This window comes from Alligator mississippiensis, chromosome 3, assembly GCF_030867095.1.
Source record: "Alligator mississippiensis isolate rAllMis1 chromosome 3, rAllMis1, whole genome shotgun sequence".
NCBI classification, from domain to species: domain Eukaryota; kingdom Metazoa; phylum Chordata; order Crocodylia; family Alligatoridae; genus Alligator; species Alligator mississippiensis.
In genome coordinates, this window is record NC_081826.1 from 275,585,417 (window position 1) to 275,604,072 (window position 18,656).

Sequence of the window (18,656 nt, forward strand, 5' to 3'; positions counted from 1 at the left end):
CTCCTGCCATGCCATACATGCTTGGCAAGAGGTACTATTGTGGGATTGGGATCAGATCCCAATTGCACCCTATTGTCAGTGCAGGGGGAGCCCAGGATCATAATCCTGGGCTCCACGTGTAGTGGGAAATGACAAGCTTAGCTCCCCTGCACTCCTGTGGCTGAGAGCCATGGTCAGCTGATCTGGGCTTCCAGCCATGGGAACAGAGGGGAGCCAAAGGCTCTGTGGGAACTTTTGCACATGCTCTGGGGGTGGGGGGAGCCACTCTAATTAAAGCACATTTCCTGTATCAGCGTCCCGGTACTTAAAAACAGCAGCGGGGGTGCTTGAACTAAAGTTTGTTCAGTGAGCCTTAGTTCAAGTGCCCCCACCACCATTTTTAAGCATGGAGACACTGTTACACAAGACATAGGAGGCTGCTGGAGTGCAGCAATTGCCACTCTCCACCAGACTTGATTAATCAAGTCTGCTCTGATGCACTGGACTTCCAGCATGTCGGAGCAGTCTTCGCACTCATGTATAGGCTGATTGGTTTCAGCCCATAGACAGGCTCCTGCCAGTTGATTGTATCTGGCCCATGGCTGTCCCTGTGGCACTCCACTTGGGGCCAAGGCCTGACTGCTCCTGCCCAGGGCAGCCTGAGCCATGCTCCTGTCCATGCCCACCCATGACCCTGGTCTCAGCAAGCGTGCACAGCTTCCCAGCGGGGGTGCTCCCAGTGTGGCTGCAGCCTCCCATGTACTGCTTGGCTCTCCCCACCTCCAGCAGCTACTCCTGCCTCTGCTGCATTACTCCAGGCAGCAGATAGCATGAGGAAGTGATGGCAGCTCTAGGGATGTGTGCCATGCACCACATGCCCTGCCAGGTTGAGGGGGAAGCAGCAGCTAGGCAGCTCCTACCTTAGTGTGCAGGGCCTCCAGCTCCAGCTCCTGGCCACCTTCCACCCTCTCCAGCTGTCCAGTGTGTTGAGTGGAAAACTATACACTACTCAAAAAAAATATAAATCAGGACAACTATGACTTTCTGAAATAAGATTAAAATATGTTATAGTAGATGCTTGATTTTTAGTATATGATTAGTTTTTAATCTATATATTGTTAAAATGATATCTTTTTGAAAGATTTTATGTGTATGGCCCTCAACAACTCACCAAAACTCAGTAAGTGGCCTGCCAGCCAAAATAATTGACCTCTGAGCTAAGGTCTCTAATGCACTCTCCTGGCTGGAAGCCCCAATCAGGCAATTGGGACTCCCAGCCTTGGTAGGACACAAGAGTCTTCAAGGGCTCTGGTGTGTTCCTAAGGTTGGGAGCACTGGCCATGCATTCAATTTAAGTCATAATGGGAACCAGCCACTAAGGGCATTTTTACATATGCAAGCACCACAGCATTTTGCCACGCATACAACTGCACATGATGCAGTGCAGCACGTGTCAGCTCACACGCAGAGCAAACTCAGTTAATCAAGTCTGCTCTGAAGCGGCAGATCTTCAGCACATAGTGGAACCAATAAGTATAAATGCCCGAAGTTATTACACATATTTTGTGTAATAACTTTGTGGCTTATTCCACCTTTTATCACACCATTAATTGAATGAGCATGTGGCCACAGTACTTAAAACATGATTAACCAGTTAACCATGTCTTTAGTGTAACATCTATCAGGGTCTGTATGATCTATAAGTAACACTATACTGTTAGGTTATGTAGAAAAAATAAGATAAGTATTTTCTAGAGACTTTGCCAGTCTAAATTTAAATATCATTGACAATAGGCCTTATTTTTCATTTTCAGACATCTTAATAAGGCTTACATTTTTAATAATTATATTGAACAGCATTCTCAGGAATGGACAGATACATAAGGCAATATAATGTGAATATTTTTAAAGTGTGTCTGGGGGACAAATCTCCTTTTTTCCATTAATTTTAACTGCATATGTGTGTCTAAACCATCCATGGTGCTTTATAAACCTCAACCATGAGGTCCTTGTTTAGATGTGATTACAATTTAATCTAATTTAAAAAGACTTGCTCTCTCATTGTTAAATTTAGGATTTACAATATTTTGCAAGAACCCAAAGCAACAACCTGGACTTGAATTTTAAGGTTGAACAGAGTGAACATCATGAATTTAAATTAAATATATATGAAATATTTCAACTGCCATTTATTTTAATTTTGACCTTAATGTCATAGACAATTTGAAAATAAATTCTACTTGCCAGATTTAATACCTGTAACATGTTGCAAAGAATGTCCTGTCAGGAGTCATTTTAAATTGTCAATGCCAACATATGTAATATAACATTAATAGAAAAATAGTATAATTTAATTATAAAATTAATAAAATTTCCATACAAGTCATTGATAGAGAAATATTTTATATATGGAACATTGCCACTTGAGCGAGTTGAAAAACTTTAAAAACTCAAATGTGACAAAAATGTACAACTTCATTTGCTTTATTTTCACAATAGATTTATAACTCACCCATATATGACATTCTGTAAAGACCATGTTTATTACAACAACACAATATGTATTCAAATCTTATCTTTACTACAGCATTACTCTGCTCTAAGCCATCAATGTCCAATGTTGTTGCAATCTCCCCATTTAAACACGAATACAACATTGGTGAAACCATCCAGCTAAGATGCCCAGCTGGCTTTGTTGTCACTGGACAAGCATATTACACTTGTGGGAAAGACCTGTCTTGGATCCCTCCTATTTTGAGAACACTTACCTGTGAAAAAGGTTAGTACCCTGTTAAGCAATTAATACATCCCTGGAAGCAACTAGTAAAAATGTATCTCAAAATGCATTGGAACTATAACTCTCTAACTGAATGTACTACAGTGAGTGTTGGGTGGTACATTTGAAGGCCAAGAGAGACAATCAAATTCATCTTTTATATTAATCTGGTTAGACTTCCTGCATGAGAAAGTGCCACAGAATTTCATCCAGTAATCATGTATCCATAGCATACCTTTGTAACTATTAACAGTGAAGCTGTACAGTTGTAGATGGATATTTGCTTAAAATCAACTCTACCAACTGAACACTGTGAAAGCAAAAGAGGTATAGCGCTGAATGTTACCTGCATACTGCTGAAATTTTAGCATGGGTGCTCTTACCAACTTTCCCAGTAGTTTCATATAGTTTGATACACCCTTGTGAAAGTCCACACATGAGACTTTGGAGATGACAAAACAGTTGTCCATCATGAGCCTCTGGTTTAGACCTGAATGGAAGGAATTGGACCACTTCACTTACTGTTCATCTTTGAAGTTTCTTGGAGAATGAGTAAGATACAAGTTACTGAAAGCTGGCAGTTGGCAATAAAGAACAGGTTTGGCTAGTTTCTTGATTTGTGTCCTTAGAAATTGAGATTAGAGGCTGCAGAATAGTTGGAATTATTAAATATTTTCAATAACATAAGCTGTCATGTTTTGTATGGGTCTGATTTGCCTTCCTCCTGTCCCTCCCTGCAGTAAATTATTTTCTCTCTCTGGTTACATCCAAACTACTCATTTTATTTACATACTCAACAACTTTTTTGTCAGCCAGTCCAGTTTTTTGCTGGTTGTTTAGCACTTTCCAACAGGGTTTTTTTTTACTGACTTATTTCAGGCCATTTTCTTCCCCTTTCTTAAAAAGCAATTGCCTGTTTTTTAAGACAGGAAATGACAGTTTCCTTCACTAAAGAGAGAGGATTTTTTACAAACAACTCAGATCACACAGGCTGAGTTTTTTCTTTATTAAAATAAAGAGCCTTGAACACCTTTAATATTCAATGAGTATAGCTTTACCCTTAGGTGTCACATGAAATAATGCTTAAAATAGGATTTTTTTTTAAAAAGGAAAAAGTAAGATGTCTGATTATTATTTAAGTTATTGCCTTGAAAGTTAAGTTTTGGACTGGCCATCGTGTTTTTACAAAAGAGGTAAAGAGTGTTCTGCTTCATTTTGGAAAATGCCATGGAGCAATTTATATTCAAAGAATGGGAGCCATACTATGCACTATCATCTCTTTCCATTCCAATGGAAATGCAGCACTTAATTGTGCAAATGTCTCCTGCTGCACAGATGCTGCTGCAAAAGGTCTGGAAGTAATTGTTTTTAATTAACTGGATCCTAAAGGTATCCCTTTACTTGTGAGTTCAATCTTCATCTTCATATTTTGTGTACTACAGTATTCAGAAGAGCTTGGGAGAGGGATACTACTACTCAGGTAGTGGAGCTCATACAAAGGACCCTTCAGTGCCAATGACCAGTCCACAACTGCAACCTTTCATGTTTGATATGAGGTTCACCATGGTTATCTAACCCAGGGATGACTTGAGTATCTTGAGAAGAGTCTTTGAAACAACTCAGTACTTTCCAAAAGGTAAACTAAGCCCAAGGTAAACCTCAGATTCACACTTCTCCAAACCCAAGCAATGTAATCTACTTCCTTTGGGGAGCTACCTCCAAGCCGTTTGATAGCAGCTTGAACTAGTGCATAAATCTACCCCCCATCTCTTTAGTGATGCAGACAAGTGAAAATGTGTGACAGCTTCATCCTTTAACCTTAATTTTTTCACTGACAAGTCTTGGGTTCAACTCAAATCTTCTCAAGTGGGGCTGACTTGGCCATCTCAGAAACTGCCTAGGCCCTTTCCTGACAGCTAGGTTCTATTGGAATGCCCTTCGCTATCTGTCTCCAGCGCTGAACTGCAACTTCTAACCAGCAGGACGGTCTAGTTAAGGGGAAGGCCTTTCATTTCAAAACTTGTTCTATTTTACATTCTATACACATAAGAATTTGAGGAGGTTTGTGAGGATTTTTCATTTTAATTTCTGTAATTGTCACAATATTATTGTGATGAACACAATGCAAATATAATAACAATAAAAAATAGCCATAAAGACATAAAAAAAATCAGTTGGTAAGAGCATACAGCAACAGCATCAGGATTGGCATCATTTTTCATTTTTGGAAACTCTTTGAAATTCTGTCTTTTATGTAATGCACTTTCTGTTTGTATTTCCATTTTTAATGTTGCTTCTAAATATTGAAATTATACCTGACTCCTTGGTAAAATAAGGATTAGACCCATTACCTGCTCTCATGGGAAACTAGGCTAAAGTCAAATAAATACCCTCTAGTTCTAACAGCAGCATTTTAAGATTCTGTGTGTGTGTGTGTGTATATATATATATATATATATATATATATATATATATATATATATATATATATATATAAAATTTATTTATTTTTCAGATGAGCAAACTAAAGCTAGAGGTAATTGTAGCCCAGGACAAAAACAAGTTGGATCTCAATGTGTTTGCATGTCACCCTCAGAGGATTGTGGGTAAGTTATATACTTAACACAGCTATTTGATTGATGGAACAGTAGTTTACTGCGACCATAAAACAGCACAGAACAATAAGAACAACTTTGGGATAATCACTGTTTATACAGACTGAAATATAGCTACTATGCCTGTAGCATTAGCAATAAGGTTCTCCAGTGGTCAGTATGTTAAAATGTAGTTTTCCATTCCATGCTCTGGCACCTGGCACTGAAGACTTACATTCCTTCCTTTCTTCCTTTTTCTTCTAATTTCACCCATTACAGACTTCTAAAAGTCCCACTCTCTAGTAGTCTTATAAACCTGAATTACACGTATGAAATCTCACCAGTCCTGGTCATATTAGATGCCACCGGGTCATGTATTGTCATTATACCTCCATGTATTTGGGATTTCTATCCTTTCATTGAGTAAATATTAATACATTTTGTTTCCACCTCAGAAGTAGTCATTTTCATAACCATATCCTCATTTCTGTTTGGTACCCTACCATTATGCACGTTGCATCTTTGCCCTTATTGAACACTGTGGCCAACTGCTTATTAAGTACTTGGGTCCTAGCCTTCATCTCCAGCCCATCTTCACTGATTAGCAGTCCTTCTTTGTCCCTTCTAGTACTCTTTGCACTTAGATCACCAATGACCCTTTTGTTGTATGTTTTAATCTTCTTTGTAAGGTCTAATTCAGCTAAGTCTTTGGCCATTCCACTTTTTCTCCCATCCTTGATGACTTGCTTAGTCTAGCTGGCATGTAAAACTAAAACTTTGCACAACAGGTATTTGGTTACAAAAGAGATTTACTCACTGCACCAATAATAAATTACTCTGAGCTTCACTGGTTTGGGTTTGGAATGAGCCACTTGTCCTCCCATCCATATATAAATAAGATGATATACCATGGGCTTGTAAAGCCATCTGTAGGAAAAGAAGATGAATGGGAGTAAGGAGCCTCTAGAAAAGACCAAACAGGAATTATAAATCAGAGGCTGGTGTGTCAAGTAAAGCACTACAGATAAGAAATGAAAAGATGGACTCCCTGGAACTGTAGAACACTGGAATACCCACAAAAAGCATTAAAATGAGCTCAAGATTCCGAGTAAGACAAAGACCCCTGTCCTTTACTTTTCTTCTTTTGTAGGAAACATTGTTTACACAATATAGAGTGCAGCGGTCCCTGAGTCTTCCAGGAAACACGCTGTTACCTTGGAGAAACTTGGTGTCTTTTCTGTTGTGAGATGATAACTGCTAGAGGTGTGCAAAATGGGCCATATTCAATTGGATTCAGATTTGGCCCAAATCAGGGACAGTGATTCTATTCGCTGATTTGGATCACTGTCCCAGTTTGATTCGGCCAAATCTAAATCTAAAGATTTGATGCTGATTCTTTGAATCAGCGATTCGGCCATAGACACAGCTTTAAATGTTTTTTCTACATACCTTGAGGTACTGGGCATGGCTCTTGAACGCTGTGATGATGGGGCAGATGAAGCGTCCCACAGGAGCATGGCGGGGTGGCCCTCGCGTGCTTGGCGGTGAACCCAGAAGTGGAGCGGAAGTACTTTTGGTCCACTTCTGGGTCCGCTGCTGAGCATGCTGGGGGGCCCCCACGCCCCCCTGGCTCAGCAATCAGCTCCCGGGGGACCCAGGCACCGCCCCCAGACCCAGGTCGCACCAGTCTCCAAGCTGGGGGCGGGGTGTGGGGGCACCCCATGTGCTCCCTGGCAGACCTGGAAGGGGACCAGAAGTGCTTCTGGTCCCCTTCTGGGTCTGCTGCTGAGCATGCTGGGGAATTCCCCCATGCTCCTGTGGTACTCTCCATCCGCCCCAGCATCTTGGCATTCAGGAACCGCCTGTTACCATGAGGTATGAAGAAAAAACATTTAAAGCTGTGTTTATGTCCGAATCGTTGAATCTTTATGAATCTCTCTGAATCGATTCAGAGAGTTTTGATTCAATTCAGAGAGATTAAAGGGTCTCCTGATTCAATTCAGATTTGGAGATTCGGCCACCAAATCAGGCTGAATCTTTGCCAAATTGAATCAGTGACCGAAGCTTCACACAGCACTAGTAAGTATGGATATGTGTGCTTGCTGTAGTGTTTGGTGCATGGCTATTCTGACATGTAGGAGCATCTGCTAGTGCAGTAGATCTTGATTCAAACCCTGGTCTACCACAACCACTTTGTCAAATTTGGGGAAATTATTCAGTCTCTCTGGGCATTTCTACACATGTGCTTTAATGTGCAAAAGCCTATTTTACTGCACATTAGAGCACCAAGGCAAAAACCATGCTAATACATTAACATGCAGTACAATTAGGCTTCTATGCATTCAGTGTCACTAAAAAAGCACCTGCTTTTGCTACTGTACATTAGGGGAGGCTAATGTACACCTAGTTAGTACTAGAGCTGTGCAAAGCTTTGGGTGGTGATTTGATTCAGAGGAGATTTGGCCCAATTCGGTGGCTGAATCACTGAATCCAAATCGAATCAGGGGACCAATTTAAAGGTCCAAATCAATTCAAAGCTCTCTGACTCTCTGGCAAAGATTCAGACTGCTTTGATGATTTGGGCAGTACCCGGTGCAGCCACTCAGAGCTGGTAAGTAGTAGGAATGGGGGAGGGGAGCTGGGGGAGGTGGGATGGGACCATGGGGGGACCCCTGCCAGTCCCCCTGACCCCCACCCAGTCCCCCAGCACCCTCCAACCCCTGTCCACTCCCCCAACCCCCCATGGCTGCCCCCGCCTGCCCCAGCTCCGTACTTTAAAAAAAAGCCCCAGTGTTCGCCAGGTGTTGCTGGGTGGGGGCAGCGATGCCCACTGCCCCATGCTGCATGGGGGACTCTGCACAAGCCCCCTCAATCCTCCCCCTGCTCCCCTGGTCCCCCACAGCTGCCCTGCCTGCTGGGGTTCTGGCCCTTTAAGAAAAAAAAAAAGCCAAGAAAAGCCCTGGGACTCACCACTTCTGGTGAAGCCTTGGTGCTTTGGGGGCTTCTGCAGAGTTCCCCACGTGGCATGGGCAGTGGGGGGCAGCAGGGATTGCCCCTGCCCACAGGAGTGGTGAGTCCTGGGGTTTCTTCGGGTTTTTTTTTCTTAAAGGGTTGGAGCTGGCCCGTGCGGGGCACCCATGATGGGTCTGGGGATATGGGGAGGGGTTCAGGGGCTCATGCAGAGCCCCCCATGCAGCATGGGGCAGTGGGGATCACCCCCCACCCCTGCCCAGCAGCACCTGCTGAGCTGGGGCTTTTTTTTCCCCAAGTGCTGGGAGCTGGGGCAGGTGGGACAGACATTGCTGGGCTGGGGGAGGAGCGGGGGATGGGCCTGGCCTGGCTGTTTTGGAGATTCAGCTGCTGCTGAATCTCTGAATTAGATTTGGCCGAATTGAATTGGGACAGTGATTCGAATCACCGAATCAAATCACTGTCCCCCAAATCAGCCGAATCCGAAGCGAATACTAGCCGCTTTGCACAGGCATAGTTAGTACCTCGTAGGGTGTATCTACACATGCATCTACTCTAGCCTAGATTTACTGTAGAGTAAGCTACTGCACAGTAAGAGTTTTTGAGTAGATGTCTACACATGCAGAAATTAGGGAGAAGATTTGTTCCCAGTTCCCTGAAGCCCTTCAATGCACCCCCATGGCCACTGGGGAGAACTCCAGGCTCCCCCTGGGTGGTAGCCCAGAGGCTGGCAGGGAACACCGGGCCAAGAGACATCTCACAGAGCTTGGTGGGAAACAAGCTCCCCAGGAAGCTCCCAGCATCAGCTCCATAATCACAGGGATGCTGCTGCTGAGAGATGCTTATTTCCCAGCCTGAGTCCCACGGTCATGGGGCTTGGGCTGGAAGACCTTTATCTTCCTGATAAGTATCTCCCAGCTTCCACTCCACAATCATGATCTGGGAGCAGGGGGATTGAAGTTACTTGCTGCTGGGGCAGGGGGACAAAGTTCCCTCCTGGCCTCCTGTGGCAGAGCCTGCCCAGCAGCAGGCAGCTCCTGGGGGCAGGGAACTATCTTCTGCCCCCTAGTGGACATCTGACAAGAAGCAGATTTGGGTCCCTCCCAGGCGTCTACATGAGCACTATAGCACCGTTATTAATGCCAAGTAAATTTGCTGCTTGCATTAGCAGATAGCAAACTTACACAGAATTAGGGAGATTTACTGTGAAATAAGCATGGGCACATGTACACCTATGTGCTTACTTCACAATAAATTATTCTAATTTGCCATTAAGCATCTCATGTAGATGCACCCACATTAGAGGTACTAAATTTAATGTGCAGTAGCAAAACTACATTAATGAACATGTAGACACAACCTCTGTGTCTTGGATCCTTATTACTAAAGTGGAATAGTAATTACTATTACTTTCCTGCTTCAAATTGTGAGCATAACTTCATCAAAGTTGGCAAGAGGTAAGGATTCTTGTGGGTAATATTTTTTACTGTATGGTTGGGATAGACTTAGACAAACTTTCAAATGTAATGTATTTTTCTTCAGGTCTGAGGGAAAAGCAGGCACAGCAAAAGATTAAAAACAGTTTACAAGGCCATGAAATTGGAGAAAAGAGAAATTCCTAGGGGTAGCAGACAAGCAAATCATAGAAAAATGAATAGCTTGATTAGTGGAAAAATAAGATGTTTCAAAAGGAAAGAGTTGTTATCATGTGTAGAGTGAAGAAAGATTATCCAGAGTCAAGTAAATTATAGTATGTCATGCAGTTTGTGGCAGTGCATTTGCAGTGCCTGCCACTTTAAGGGATGAGTCAAGCAGCCAGCAGGTGCTTGATTGCAGCAGCCATTTTAAAACACTGGTTGCCTATATAAACACAGCAGTTGGCTGCTGGCAGCCAGATAGAAACATCACCTGACTGAAAGGCTGTATGAAATATTTCACAGGTAAGAGCAGGAGACTCTTGGTCCTGGACTTGACCTAAAACTGCACCTTGCTAGGGATGGGTGGCCTGCTGGGGCTCTTAGTGGTGTGGGAACCCCCAGGAAATGCCAGGCTAGTTACCTCCCTGGTGAAAGGCGAGGAGGGGTGCCTTAATCCCAGCCCCCATCTTTGGGTGGGCTTTGGAGGCAGCTGTGGGAGTAGGGGGGCCAGGCATGGCAAGTGGAGTGCTACCTGAGCCCAGCAGGGATACAAGATCCCGGAGACCCCAGAGTGTGTAGTGTGGAGATGAGCATACCTGGGCCCTGCTACTCCCACATGTGTAGGAGCCTGAGCCCAGCAGGGATGTGAGATCCCAGAGACCCCAGAGGGGGTAGTGTGGGGAGCGTAGAGTGTGGCCTCACACAGAGTAGGACTAATGGGAGTAGGCTTGATGGGCAGTCCCAGGGGCATATTGAGTAGGACCAAGCTGGGAGTAAGTCTGAAGGGCAGTGCAAGGGCCAGCCCCAGGAGTAGTTGGTTGGGAGGATGAGGAGAAGACCCCAAGGTTGGGGTGTGGTGTAGAAGCCCTGGAGTGGGTGCAGGAGAAACTCCAGGAGTGGGGAGTAGACCAAGGTATGTCTTAGATGCCTGAGGCTGTAGTTGAGCCAGAGGCTGAGTAGGGGGGGCTCAACCAGAAAGTTAGGGGTGAGTCCTGACCCTGGTAAGTCCTCCACTGCAAGGAGGTTGAGTGTGGGTCAAAAGAAAGAACTAAAGGTTAAGCACAACGACCTGCTGCTCCAGGGAGGGAGTGAGAGTCCCTGTGAGGACCTGGGGCACCAGTCGTGGTGTAGACTATGATTACATAATGTGGATGCCATCTGCAAGGCATGGGCTGAGCTGTAGGGAAGGTTCAGAGCTCAGATAGTGCCCCCCCCCCCCCCCCTGCATTGGGGCATGTAATGGGTAGTCTCCTGCATTTTCCACCAGTTTATGGGAACAGCAATGTCATGGCAGGTGAGATGGGACAGACTGCCCCATAGATGGGTGGGTGGACTGGCATGAGGCCTGGCCCTGAGCATGTCCCCTGTCACAGTTAATATCAATATCTAATCCTTGGTTCTTAGTGTCCAGCCAGCTTATGGGGGTTTTTTTGTTCTTAGGCTCAAAGATTATGATATACTGAGATGTTATGCTGATGAGGATTATATTTCTGAGGTAGATGTCTCTACAGAGGCAGACATGTAGTTGTTTGTTATAAACGTGTCTATCAATGTTAATGCGATACTTAGAATTTGAAGTGCATCTCCTTTGTTTTTCTCATTATTTTTCTGTTCTGATAAAGGTTTTACTTTTTGTCTTGTGGCAGCCACTACTCAGAAGATGTCTGTGTACTAGATGCAGTTTCAGAACGTTCCTTGATGAAGCCCAGCTGTCAGTATTTAGCTGAAAAATGCCTCAAAGAGCAACCACTCCATTTCTTGCATTCTGGCCCATGCCGTACTGACACTAACTTAAAATGGCCTATTGAGAGGACAAAACTTTCTGCAAGTAGCTCAAAGAAAGTGGCCTGTGGATATGACACGTGCTATGACTGGGAAACATGTTCAGGTATGACTTCTGCATGCTGTGATTTGCCTACTCCTCAAACAGTGACAAGAAAATGCAGAGGTTGCTTCACCATTCTTGGAGTGAGATATATAGCCCTTTTGATTCACATCTGAACTACCCTTAAAGAAAAGAGGCAGAGGGAATTTTTTTTACCCCTGGTGTGACTCAGGTCTGCATTTTACTGGGCATGTCTACACAATATGCTGACTGCACAGTAGCCAAATAATACTGCGCAGTAGCACATCACAGCACTGCCAGTGCTAATATGCTACTGCACAGTATTATTTGGCCACTGAACAATTAAATGCAGTAAATGCACTTAAATGCAGTAGCACCAGCAAATACCTTTTATTTAGTACTTGTATAATCAGGAGCTAAATAATCAAGTACTAAATAAATGCTCAGTAACCACTGTGGAGTACTGTCTTATGTAGACATGTCCACTGTCTTTGAGTTGCAAATGGTTTAGATCTGGCTACACCAACTGTATTCCATATGGAAACCCTCTTAACAAGAGAATCAGTCAGATACTCATTCTCTGTGCATTGTCATCGCTTCACAAGGGAGACAGACTTAAAGACAAGTGAAAAAATTATGTATTTGTGATTTACCAGCACCTTGTGTCCAAAAATCACAAAGGGTGCATCCACACAAGTGCACATGTATGTCTTGCAGCAACTCAAAGTCCTTTGAGATGCTGCAAGAGGCACATGTGGGAACAAAAAAACATTCTCTGCATGGCTAATTTGCAGCCTGGGAGCAAAATTAGACCCCTGGATATCCAGGGGTAAAAAAAAAAAAAGAAAAACGGGGGGGGGGGCGGGAAGCGGGGCAGGGCACAGTCCCCAACCATGCCCTGAGGCAACCGGAGGCTTGGTCCTCCATAGAGGTCGCCAGCCAGAGTGTCTCTATGGCTGACCTTCACTCCAGTGCTGAAGCACGCTGCCTGGCCATGCAGGGGAGGCAGTGTGCCAGCTGCAGTGGGGTGGATCTGGGCTCCTGAAGATAAGTAGTGGGGGTGGGGCTGGAGGAGGGGAGCAGGGACCCCTGATGGCCCCACCTGCTTCCAAGCCCCCCATCACTGCCCTGCCTGCCCCCAACTGCTGCCCACTCCCCGAGCCCCCCTGATGACTGCCCCACCTGGCTCCATCCCCCTTCCACTCCCTGAGCTCGCCCCCGATGACTGCCCTGCCTAGCCCTATCCCCTGCCTGTCCCTCCAGCCCCCCCGATCGCTGTCCCGCCCGGCTCCATCCCTTGCTCCCCAAGCCCCCCTGATTGCTGCCCCACATGGCCTCATCCCCTGCCTGCCCCCTGAGTCCCTCCAATTGCTGCCCTGCCCAATCCCAGGATCCTGGCAATTTAAAAAGCCCTGCATTCACTGGCAGTAGCAGCTGCCATTGGGGTCACTGGGGCTTTGTGGCAGAGCACCCCACCCCCCATGCAACACAGGGCGCAGGTGATGGCTGCAGTGGCCCCAGCTGCCTGACAGTGCGCAGAGCTGTGCAGTGCCCTGCTCACCTGTGCAATGGGGCAGTTATAGTGGAGGTGCTAGGCGGTCAGGGTTAGGCCCCACTGCCCCACACTTTATGGGGGGGCTTCTGCCACGAGGCTCCAATGTCCCCACGGCAGCTGCTACTGGTGGTGAGTGTGGGGCTTTTTTTTTGCTTTTTTTTTAAGTGCCAGGAGGGCTAGGGCTGGGGGGGCAGCTATTGGGGGGCTGGGGGTGCAAGCAAGGGATGGGGCTGTGTGTGGCAGCCATTGTAGGGGTCTGGGGGAGTGGGCAGGGAGTGGGGCCGGATGGAGCAGCCATTGGGGGCTGCAGGAACCAGCAGGAGATGGGGCCACATGGGGCAGCAATCCAGGGGGCTGGGGAAGCAAGTGGGGGTGGGGCATGTGGGCCCTGCGGTGGGGGTGGTAGCTCCTGTGGGGACCTATGGTCATTGTGGTGAGGTCTGTAGCCCTGTAGGGACAGTCTGAGCTGTGCAGGGGGGTTGCACCCTGTGGGGGGCAGAGGACCTACCCCTCCTGAGCAGCACCCCTGCTCAGTCTCCCCACAATCCACCCACATGCCCCACAGCTCCCCACATCCCTCCACAGCCACCCACATCCCCCCCAGCACACACCCTGCGTGCCCATCTGCCAGACAGGATGAGGCCTACTGGCAGGAGATGTAGCTGCAGGGGTAGTTGTCCCCACAACTTGGCTAGTGAAGGGGTCCCAGGGAGCTCTAACTGCTCTGTTAAAAAAACCAAAGGCAAACAGCAAAACATAGGTATTTAGAATTCATTTTATTATGATGAGAGAGACACTGGCAAGCTTCCAAATTTCTTTAACACTAGATATAGCAATAAAACATTGCCCAACTGATCTCTGTGTCTCTGTCTAGCTCTCTTTTGTTTTAACTGTGGAGAATCATGGATTTGGGGGTATTTTACACAGTGACTTTAGGATTTTTTTTTATCGGGGATTTTTCAGTTTTCAAATGGGGAACACCAGAATTCCTGCTAGGGAGGTGTATGGCAGGACCCAGGCAGAGGAGCCTGCTGAGAGCTGGCACCTTGGACCCAGCTGGAGGTGGCTGACTTCCTGGCCAATTGGGGCCAGGAGGACCTGCTTTGATAGTTCAAAGCAGGCCACCACACTAGAAATATCTTCCAGATGATAGCTGCTCAGATGGCCAGGCGGGGGCACACATGGCAGTAGTGCTGCACAGAGGCCAATCCTGCAAACCACAGCCTGCTGGCAGTCCAGCTGGCACAAGGGGTAGTGTCCCTGGATACAATTTGCTGGGCCCCAGAAGCTCATGACAGGGAGTGGCCCTGAGCTACTTACTAAGGCAGCTTTTTGTACTGATGGGGACAGGACAGGGAAGCTTTTTATACTGCTGGAGACAGCACAGGTGCTGGCCCTGAGCTCCAGCAGGAGCCAGGCAGGATTAATTTGCCACAAGTGGCACAATTTGCCCCACACCAAAGTTCATGTCTGAGCATGTGTGCTGAGGCAAAAAGCCCTGGCTCAAATTTGCACTGCTTCTATTAATAGATTGATAGATGGGACCTCAACAGATCATCCACCTAGGGTTGGAAGGGACCTCAACAGATCATCAAGTCCAACCCCCTGCCTAGGCAGGAAAGAGTGCTGGGGTCAGATGACCCCAGCCAGATGCCTATCCAGCCTTCTTTTAAAGACCCCCAAGGTAGGGGAGAGCACCACCTCCCTCAGAAGCCCATTCCAAATTTTGGCCACCCTTACTGTGAAGAAGTTTTTTCCTGATATCTAGCCTAAATCTGCTCTCTGTCAGTTTGTGACCATTGCTCTTTGTCACCCCAAGAGGCACCCTGGTGAACAGAGCATCTACGATCCCTTGCTGTGTCCCCCTAATGAATTTGTAGGTGGCCACAAGATCACCTCTCAGCCTTCTCTTGTGGAGGCTGAAGAGGTCCAGGTCCCTCATTCTCTCCTCATAGGGCTTATCCTGTAAGCCCCATACCATACGAGTGGCCCTCCTCTGGACCCTCTACATCCCTCTTGAAGTATGGTGCCCAAAACTGGACACAGTACTTCAACTGCGGTCTGACCAATGCCACATAGAGGGGAAGTAGCACCTCCCTGGATCTATTTGTCATGCATCTGCTGATGCATGATAAAGTGCAGTTAGCTTTGCTGATGAACTGCTGCAAGCACATGTGCCTGCATATGTGGATGTGCCCAAAAAGGTTAATGGGCTGAGCCTTATTACATGAGGAACACTGCTGCTGCTTACTCCAAAATTAAGCTTAGTCACTGTTATTTTTTACATCCCTAGACTAAACATGAGCTGACATCTCCAGCAAATAAACTTTTTGCATCTTTCCATTGGTGGTCAGATGCACAGACCTGGATATTTAGGGTAAATTCTCTGTCAACCTGCAGTTGATACGGTCACTTACAGTACAACAAAAAGAACCAGCTCTCTGGGTCTCTCTGATATGACTGCCATACTGCTATGTATGGTAACTATCACACAGTTAAAAAGTATAAATAAAATATATATAATCCTAATATAAAAATAGAAATCCTAATATTTGTGGATCTCATATTGAAGTACATCATAAATACTCAGCAGTTATTTATGCTAGTGTAAAGCCAGAGTTTCTATATGAGTTTCATTTATCTTATTCCAAACTTCTATGGGTTGTTCATCAGTAGAGTTACTCTGGATTTAGATGTGTATAATTGGATCAAAATCTGGCCAACAATAATTTGTGCAGACAAGGGTTTTTTGTGTGCATCTCTCCATCACACAGTGAACTGAGATTACTACATTCATTTCATATTGATTACCAAATAAAACCAAAACAAAAATCCCCAAAATGACCAAAGGAACGTGAACGTTCTACAGCAATGACTACCTATAACTTTGATAATGGAAGACAGAGAATGGTGGCACCTTTGAGATTGGCTCAGACAGGTATAAGATTTCATAAGCAACAACCTATTTTATCAAATGCTATAATGGACTTGCAGAAAGCAGAGGTTTTAGAAAGAATGGAATTTGAAACTTGCTTTTTGCAAGTCCATTCATCACAAATGACAAAGTGCCACCCTGCCCTGCCTTCTGCTTGATTTCAAACCAGCACAGCTAACTCCCTTTCTTTGATGATAGAAATCCAGTCAGGAATCTGATCCTCTGGTCTCTGATGGGATAGCATATATCCTCTAATCCCATGCTTCATGCTTTAGTCTGGCCAGCACATCAAATATTCCGTAAGGTCTTCAAAAGTACCATGACGATAAAGGATTAGGTAGCAATGCTTAATACGTTTTCAGCATTATAATTTACAACTGGAACTGTATTCCAGGATGGCATGTGTTAAGAGACTTTTTTGTACTCTCCTAAGAGGATTAATGCATAACTGTTGTGCAATACCCTGCTGTTTACTGTGTCACCATCAGTTTTCCTGTAATCTTGAGAAATGTTTGTTGGTTGGCCCAGCACACACACTGGCCTTGCTAGGGCAGGGATAAGTGGCAGCCATGTTTATTCTTTTCATTTTCAGGGAGAGAAAGTACAATTTTCACCCTGACTCTAACACTCATTACTGGCAAAAGTCTACAGTGTTACACAGGAGACTTAAAAGCCCTTTATCTAGCTAAAGGATGACTTCACCAGCACAGGGACTACAGTAGACCATGCAAGGATGCCTGAAAAAGATCTGTTGTAAGCTGTAGCAAAAGTCTTGGCCTCAAGGATGGTTGTGATGCTATCTGATGGCCCAGTGACTCCTGTCCTGCTCTGGCTCCTTGGGGTGTATCTTCCCTTTACTTACTCATCTGCCACACCTTGATGGAAATTATGGTATTGTAAGAGGTTACCCCAAGGTGAGCTTCAGTCCATCAATTGTCTTGTGTTCCATGTGCCCAACTGGCATCAGCCTTGCCTTCAGGGACTAAATCACCTTAGGGGCATTCATCATGGACTCAGTCTTCCCCTGTAACCATATCATGCTGCACAGATGGTACTTGGTATCACTTTGGAGGAGCCCCCTGGCCCCAGCACAACACTTGGCTGCCTCAGGCCTCGAAACTTTGTTGTGGCTTCAGCCTTCCTAGCTTTGGCCCCTTTTCTCTGGCTCTGACCCATCAGCCTAGGTCCACTGCCTCAGACCTTGACTTCTGGACTCCAGTCCCATTTTGCTCTTCTCAGGCTGCTCAGCTCCCTGTGGTCCCTGACCCAGGCAAGTCTGCTGTCTTGCATCCCACCCCACTGGGGTCCCTGACCCAAGCCGGGCTGTTCTTATGCCACTCAGCCCCTTGAGGTCTCTGACCATTGCTGAGCTCTATTCTGGTAGCTCTCAGGTGCCCTGTGGCCTCCATAGCCACAACTCGGTCCTCTGATCTTAAATATAACACAGGTATAAGCAAACCACTTCCCAAACTGAACTTTACCCCCTCTCTGGGTCAGTGTCCCACCACAAGCCACACTTCCCCTTTAGCTGCTTTGTCTAGCTCCCCTGGGTAGCATGGGTGTCTGTGGGCCTGTTTCCTGAAGTCCCACTCTCCCAGGAGCTCCTTCCCCCAAAGCATGCAGGAACATACTGCCCCATTTTGTCTCGGGCCCTAGGTTTATATGCTTCTAAGCCCCATCCCTTCCAGACATGTGGTTGGCCACATGCAGAGGTTTTCACTTTTCTGAATGGCCAGCTTGTGTTCCCATGCTGCAGCCCCAGGCAGCATTCTTGGCCTGCTCCACTCTACTTAAAGTGAGAGGTGCATTGGGCTCCTTGCTCCTACAGCAGAGTTTTCTGTGACTAAATTGTAAATGTCAGAGGTAGAGCATACATCACTGCAGTATTTAAGGCAGCCTGAGAAAATTTGACATTATTTAGACAGCCCAGGTGTGTCCATGATTATCTGGAGGCCTCTCCTGTCCCCAAAGCTTACTTGAAATGGGAGGGCACAAGAGTGGATGCATGTATGCGAGGCGATACTGCGCAGTAGTGTTGGTGAGCACTAACATGATGCGCCACTACTGCACAGTACTAACGAACTACTGTGCAGTACCATCTGAAAAAAAAGTGCAGAGATGGTTCTGTGCAGTACCACGAGTTACTGCGCAGTCATTTAGTACTTGCTTATGCAAGTTCTATGTTGTTACTGTGAAGTCCACTGCTCAAGTATGTGACCACTGTCACCTTTAACTCTGCCACAAGGTTGGCTAAGCATCACAAATGAGTTGAGAGTAATATATTGATTGTGAATAAAGCCTCAAGCTATTAAGAAATAGAAATTTTGATAATCAAACTTTTGTATTTAAACATTTCCAAAACAG

General features: G+C 45.8%; 1 protein-coding gene across 2 annotated transcripts in view; it reads left to right on the forward strand.

Moving 5' to 3' along the window:
* C6 (complement C6) overlaps positions 1 to 18,656 on the forward strand; it is a 61,255-nt gene that overhangs the window by 39,379 nt on the left and 3,220 nt on the right. Inside the window, exons 15-17 of one of the 2 annotated variants that reach the window (XR_001371558.3) lie at positions 2,567 to 2,758; positions 4,198 to 4,391; positions 5,271 to 5,357. Coding sequence is in view for 1 of the 2 variants with exons in the window: in XM_014594010.3 (XP_014449496.1) it covers positions 2,567 to 2,758; positions 5,271 to 5,361; positions 11,603 to 11,844 (525 nt within the window). In the remaining variant the exon portion in view is untranslated. Of the gene's footprint in view, positions 1 to 2,566; positions 2,759 to 4,197; positions 4,392 to 5,270; positions 5,362 to 11,602; positions 11,845 to 18,656 lie in introns of those variants that run through there. The other variant, XM_014594010.3, reaches the window with a different exon arrangement.